The sequence below is a fragment of the Vipera ursinii genome, assembly GCF_947247035.1.
Source record: "Vipera ursinii genome assembly, chromosome: 4".
NCBI lineage: Eukaryota > Metazoa > Chordata > Lepidosauria > Squamata > Viperidae > Vipera > Vipera ursinii.
The window spans coordinates 98362256-98369625 of record NC_139514.1 but is presented as its reverse complement, the minus strand read 5'-3'; the positions used below and the strand labels follow the sequence as shown (position 1 = coordinate 98369625).

Genomic DNA, 7370 nt, shown 5'->3' with positions numbered 1-7370 from the left:
ATGAAGAGAGCTGCTTTTATTTTGCTCTTATTTATTTATTTAGCATATGGCTGGTCACATAAAGCTCTTATGAAAGCTTTAATAATTGATAGCAAGTGTTTAGAACTTCGTGGACATCATTTGCTAGCACAATGGACTGTTTTAAGTGATGATGCTTCAGAAGGGTTATCAGCTGGGAAATTCCCACAGCGCTTATTTTAGATCACCTAATATACAGTTATAAGGAAATAACTAAGAGTAAAAGGAAATTATCTCTGCTTGGTGAAAATCTACTTCAAAATCAGTTCTGCCAATGGGTGGTATATTGAACGTAATATTGATGTGTAGTTGATGGTATTGGATCCCTTGGATGCCTAGAAAGTGGATTCTCCTCCTGAATTACCAGGAATCGAGCCATTTAAAGTCCTTAGATCATAACCAGTTGCTAAAGGAGTCAGTCTCCAGCCTTCTGTTGTTATGTTTTTATCTTTTAGAGTGGTGAGGGCAAAGTTGAAAGGAGCTTGGCAGACACAAAATTTGGTGCATCAAAATGTAAGAGTAGGAATTTGCCATCAAGACCCTGTCTGGCATTAAAATCAAAACTGAATAGGAAATTGAAAGGTCAGGTCTGATGCAAATGCCTCAGATTCCAAGAAATGCTGGTCTGAGAAACCAGTGTATAGCAGGCAGGGGGACATAATTGAAGTTTAGATGAGATCAGAATAGTTTTGCTTCTAGTGCACACCCCCATTCAAATTAGGTGATGTAGGTTTTAAGAACAGTGAAACCAGCCAAAATTTTGCTCTATTCCGGACCAGGGTTGCACAAAGAGCTGTCTGACAAATTAAGGGACAAAAAGATCAAATATAAAAAAAGAATGGAAAGAGGGGGACATAACTAAAACAAAATATCAGCAAATACCCACATCTGCAAGGAAGGAGTCAGGAAAGTGAAGGCCCAGAATGAGCTAAGATAGGCAGCTAAGGCCAAAAATAACCCCAAAAACACTTCTTTCAATATGTAAGGAATAAGAAGAAAGTCAAGGAAACGACATGTTCGGTAATAGGAGCAGATGGCAAGAAGGTAAAAGACAGCAGGGAGAAAGCAGAACTGCTTAATTCCTTCTTTGCATCTGTTTTACATGAAATTAAGAAATAGACCCAAGTATCAAAAGCAGCACCGAGGAAGATGGAGCAGATACACAAGTTAAAATAGACAACGAAGTAGTAAGAGAATACCTATCCTCCCTGGATAAGTACAAATCACCTGGACTGGCATTCTGAAGAAGCTGGCAGATGTAATCTCGGAGCGACTGAATGTATTTGTTCAGAGCCCCTGTAACACAGGGGGACTACCAAAAGACTAGAAAAGAGCTGATGTGCTTACCAAGCTATAAAAAAGGAAGAAAATGGATCCAGAAAATTATAGTCCAATCAGCTTGACTGGGGAAGGAAGTGCCTCTTACCCTGTCCCGCGGCAGCATTTCCCCTCCCACGGGTTCCCGTCCCTGCGTTCCACCAACCAGGCTGGAGCTGATGTTTCTTCTGGTGAGGGGGAAGTGCCTTTTCCCCTCTCCGCTTCATCCAAATTGTCCTGTGGTGGCAGGTTATCCCCACGTCCAGTTGACTGAGGTGACTCATCCTGCATCCAGTCAGCTGGGCCAACCCACTGCGCCAACCCTCCTGCGGTGAATTGCCCCCTTCCAGGAGCAAGACATTTGAGCTTGTCCAGCCAAGAAGTTATACACTCCTCAGGCAGGCAAATGGGCTGCATCTGTTCTTGAGGGAGTCCTAAACCGGGACGTTACAACTAATGGCTTTGCTTTGTTCTGGGTTTGTCAATGGATGTCAAACACAGGGTGATGTGTTTGTCAGCCTTTGAATTTCAATGTGTAAATGGGGTGTTTGTATGTCTCTGTGTGTGCTCATTACTTGCAGCTCCTGTCTAACCCCAATGATAAAGAAGGCGGCGAAGCCCGTGCTCAGTTGTTGAAGTCAGATGAGGCTCGGCGCCTGCGTTCCCAAGCACAGTCTGCCTTTCTTGAGAAAGATTACTACACTGCTATCACTCTCTTGGATAAAATTCTAGAAGTAAGTCCCAGAGTGAAAATTGGTGCCAAGATGTAAGCATGGTTACTACTTTCGAATTCTTCTTTAAATCTTGAATTCAAAGTTCCAGACCAGTCTACTTTGGAGTCACAGCAACATTCAGGCAGGTATTCTTTTTTTCACCAGATGCTTGTAAACTAGAAGATTTTCCCTCATGGGGAAAAGTTTCAGTTTTGCTACCCAGCTGAGTGGTAGCACAAAGCTCAGCTTGCCTGATTTTCAACGCTAAGTACAGTTGGACCTGATTAGATGAGAGATTCCTAGGGTATCTTGGAGCTGTAGCCTGGACTGGGAAGTTGAACAAAAACATCCTGGAAGAAGGCAGTGGCAAGCAATTTCTTTACCATTGCCACAAAAATTTGCAAATGTATTCATGAAATCCTCTGGAGTGAATCTCCTGTTGTCCGAGACTTTATCTTATCAGGTTAATCTAACCGCACAGTTTCCAAAAATTGTGTTGAACGTGCTGCTCCAATTGTGTAGAAATAGTTATCCAATTCTTAAAGTATGCATGGCATTGTGTAGCTTATTGCTTCATTTTAGGTGGGAGAGTCATTTTGAATAAGTACAAATAGGATTAAAATCTCCTTTCGTTTTGGTTTCTCAAGGTTTGTGTTTGGGATGCGGATATGCGGGAACTTCGAGCTGAAAGCTACATTAAGGAAGGGGAGCCTGGGAAGGCTATCAGTGACTTAAAGGCTGCTGCTAAATTGAAGAGCGATAATACCGAAGCTTTTTACAAAATCAGCACAATATACTATGAACTAGGGGACCATGAAATGTCTCTAAGGTAAATGCTAGTATTATCTGTGGGGAGAAGCAAAAAAAAAACTTGAGAATTTTAGAAAATCTGATGCAGAGGTGATTAATATCCCTATTTCTCTGCAGAGGAAGTGAACTGGGGGGAGTGGGTCTTTTGCAAATAGATTAGGAGCAAGGACTGTGTGCTCTTGAGTGTCTTAACACTACTATCTTGATCCCACAATCTAATTCTCTCTCTCCCTTGTTGTTTCCCGTGTGCAAAGTGAAGTGCGGGAATGTTTGAAACTGGACCAAGACCATAAGGAGTGCTTTTCTCACTACAAGCGAGTAAAGAAGCTCAATAAGCAGATTGTTTCAGCAGAAGACCTCATCCAGGAAAGAAGGTGAGTCATCTGTTTTGTGATTTTGTTTTCTTGGTTGAGTTTCCTCTCCATGGCTCTTTACACAAATCACCTTGCCAGTTCAGGAGTGTTTGCACTGTATTACCATATCCCCAGCAGATGGCCATCCAGCCTTTGGTTAAGAAGATTAGGATGAAGGAGAGTCCATTACCTCCCAAGGCAGTTGGTGTCCCTATTGAATAGTTCTTGCTGTTAAGATATTTTCCTGTTGTCTAGCCATAATTTATTTCTTATAATTTAAGCTCCTTGCTCTGCCTTTAAACCACACTGTACATTTCTACAGACGTTGATGGAGCATTTGGTCTGGCCTTAAATTTTATTTTTTTCCCCGTCTCAAAGATGTCTTCAAGGCTGCAGCAAATCTTTTTCATAAATCCAGTAAAAAGTCATCCAGATCATTCTCCTGGTTTGTTATTTGTATGTCCTCTTTAATTTTCAGAATTTTAACTAACTTTTTTTGTATCTCTAGTAGAAAGCCTTACCAAGGTCCATTGTCTTGGCTTCTCATTTGTATTTCCACTTTAATTGTCTTTTCTGTTTTGTAGTTCATACTTTTTAAAAATATCCAATATTTTTGGTTCTACTATTTCTTTATTGGGTAAAAATTGCTTCGTGTATGTCATTCTTTCATTAACATCTTTTAGACATAGTCTATCCACAGAAGCCAACATCATTGCAAACATTGTAACTAACTTCTGGCCCCATTCTTTGCAAATCTGAAGTATTTCAGTTATTATAACAATTTGTATTATTTTGTAGATCCCTGTACTAACCCAAAACCAAAAGCAAGTTTACGCTTTCTCTTCTCCTTTTCTGCCTGGAATCTTTAGTCCCCTTTGGTATCCAATTGTATAATGAGAAAATCTTTAAATCTCTGTTATAACTTAAAATAGACAAAACAATTTGGTTCCTGAAAAAAACTGTTTATTTATTTTCAAAATCTTACAGTAAATGTCTCAATATTCCAAATTTGTCTAGATCCTTTATAAACTTTCTAAATTAAATTTGTATGTAGCTTTTTGCTGTTTATTTCCAGTTCTTTAATTAGAACCCAACATCCATTAAAAGGACATGGTTGTGAGGATGATGGATGATCCCAATTACTTGTCAGAGAAGCAGCTTTTGCTCCAAGAATTTTTAATATCATGGTTTGTGGCAAGGGTACAGTCTCCATCTGATCTGCAGGAGTTTCTGCAACTCCTGCAGCTTTCAGTAATCGGCAATATTGAAAACTAATGGAACAATTTCCTGCCATTTCCCCAACTCACTGAAAACCAGTTGGTAAAATATGGTGTCTCTGTCATTATTTCAGTCTAAAATGGAGCACTGGTGTATTTACCTTGCCCTTTGTAAAATACAGAACAATATAATTTGTTTTCCTAAATTTAATAAATGAAAAATATACTGTTTGCTGATTTTCTTTCTTAATGTAAATAGGTACCAGGAAGCCACTGAGAAGTATGAGGCAGTTATGAAGATGGAGACAAATGTTCCTGTTTACACTACTCGAGCCAAAGAGAGAATCTGCCATTGCCTTTCAAAGGTAAACTTTGGGCAAAACAATTGAGAACATCATGACTTGCTGGTCCATCTTATTGTCCTAATTAGTCCATCTCACTTTTCTCAGAATCAACAGTCGATAGAAGCCATTAAAGTTTGCACTGAAGTTCTGCAGCTAGAGCCAGAAAATGTGAATGCCCTCAAAGATCGGGCGGAAGTATACTTGCTAGAAGAAATGTATGAAGAAGGTACACTTTGAAGGATAATAAATGTATTTATGGAGTGTCCAGCTTACCTGTGAACTTATCAGTTCAGAGTCATCTGGATTATTTATTGACATTATATTGAGCGAACTAGACTAGGAAGTAGGGAAATGTAATATCTTCCATTTTGGGGAGAGATTTTTTTGTCAAGATATATTGATCCAGCTGTTCAAGGGTTGCAGTTTTCAGAAAGCAAATCTTCTGGAAGTGATTTGGGATACTCTGGATGTGGTTCAGAAGGAGCCAGTTAATAAGTAGGCATGAACAAAATATTGGGATGACATCTCAAAGTGCAACTGTAGTTAAATCTTCCATTTGGGAATTATCTTTATGCAAACTATGTGGACTTAAGTGGCAGACCCTTCAAAACCAGCAAATATACAGCTCCTTCTAAGTTAAAGTCTACATTGGAGTTCCATCAGATGGGTTTTTTTTTATTAGCATATATAGGTTCTCAACCACATCCACTTCTGATTTCAGAAGAGGTACACAACAATATGCAATGCCTCCGCACCAATCTTCTGATATAGGCACCAGAAGTATAGGAGTAACGTGTGTAATTTGTTTTCCCCTTAAATGGTGAAGCTATTTGTCATCTAATTTGGGACTCCATTCTGGAGGTTTCAGTTAAAAAATAATAATCACTGAAATAAGGTTAGATGCAAATTTTATAAATCAGTGGTCCCCAACCTTTATGGCTTGGGGAGGAGAGAGGATGATTCTGTGTGAATGGCAGGCGTGCGTGTGTACAGCTCCTTTGCACAGGCACGAGCATTTGCCACTCATGCAAGTGCCTGCCATTTGCACAAATGGAGCTTCGTACGTGAGTGCGAGAACCCATCACACAAATGGAGCTGCCCACGAGCGCCTGCCAGACTTGCGCAACCTGGTTCCAAACGGGTTGCGGCCCCCTCATATAAATCATCTAATTTTCTGATAAATCTTAACAGCTACATGGCATTGATTGTGTTATTAGATCTGCGTGTAACAATCTGCATGCAGCCATCAGCTAAGATGTATTAGAGTGAGTGGAAGACAGATACTCATTCATTACCAAGTTTTAATAACAGATATTTTCAAAGAATCAGTGAAGTGATCTTGCCTATACTGCTGTTTTTTTTGTGGAAAAGTCCGTAAGTTTCTTTTTCCAGCTTAAATATCACTGTAAGTTTATATGATGGGCAATAAGAACCATCTCCTGCTGACTTTCGGAGCGAATAATATTCAATTTTTAATGTTCTGGCTGCTCTCAGTCAAAATAGTTGAATGGCACAACAAAGTAGATTGGCTAGCAAAAATAAAAGAGAAGGCAGACTTCTGCTTTGTTTGCAGATGAATATTTTTAAATCACTGGAGCATCAGAAATATTTTCACAATATTTTATAAAAAGGGATTGGACACAACCACTGAATAAATGGTATAAATTGGACCCTGTCTCCTGCCATTGTGCCTAGAAACAACAAAAAGATATATGTAATGCCTACTGAGAGAGAACAGCTGCTAAAAGATGATTTGTTACTTAGCAGAATTGGATATCTTTAGATCCATAATGAGGTCTTCCAAAATTAGAAACCAAAAATCCCAAAAAAGACTCATTACGTGGAAAATGCAAAGTAGACTGTGGTGAAGGAAGCTAAAATAGAGGTGGAAGCATTTCCTTTATTGTTACCTGACAGGATAAAGATTCTTTGTTTTCCTTTATCAAATTTTAAATAAATACCATTTGAAATCTGGCTAGGCTGGAAATGAATTACTGTATTGCAAATATCTAAATAAATCTCTGTTGTCTTTATGATAGCTATTCAGGACTATGAAACTGCTAAAAAATACAGTGATAATGACCAACAGATTCAGGAGAGTCTTGAGAAAGCCCAGCGGATGCTCAAGCAATCTCAAAAGAGGGACTACTATAAAATTTTAGGAGTTAAAAGGTAAGCATTTAGCAATGGACAAGCACTTATAGTTTGCATAAACGCTGCTTTTTTTCAAGGGGCTATAGAAGTAGTCGTCTATTTAAAGTGGCAGTTGGGACAGGAATTCACTAAGCGATGGGGTTATAAAATGTCACATCACATCACCATGCTGTTTTATAACAGCAGTTGAGGCAGTCCCACTTGCAGCAAATAAGTGAGGACCTCACATGACTACAACTTGCCAGCTTCCCCATTGACTTTTTGGGAAGCCAGCGGGGAATGTTGGAAATCACAATCACATGACTGCGGAGATGCTGGAACTTCAAGGACTGGTCATAACTACCAATCATTTAGCACTTTTGTAGGTTTCAATGGTCGCTGAAATGAGTGGTCTCTAAATGATGCATTACCCTCTTACAAAGCCTGTAAGAAAGAGTTTCTCAA

General features: G+C 39.3%; 1 protein-coding gene across 1 annotated transcript in view; it reads left to right on the top strand.

The window, feature by feature from the left end:
* Positions 1–7370, top strand: part of DNAJC3 (DnaJ heat shock protein family (Hsp40) member C3) — a 31474-nt gene that overhangs the window by 15555 nt on the left and 8549 nt on the right. The window contains exons 5-10 of the mRNA XM_083362239.1: positions 1917–2069; positions 2696–2877; positions 3113–3232; positions 4688–4793; positions 4878–4998; positions 6812–6944. Coding sequence (XP_083218365.1) covers positions 1917–2069; positions 2696–2877; positions 3113–3232; positions 4688–4793; positions 4878–4998; positions 6812–6944 — 815 coding nt within the window. The remainder of the gene's footprint in view (positions 1–1916; positions 2070–2695; positions 2878–3112; positions 3233–4687; positions 4794–4877; positions 4999–6811; positions 6945–7370) is intronic.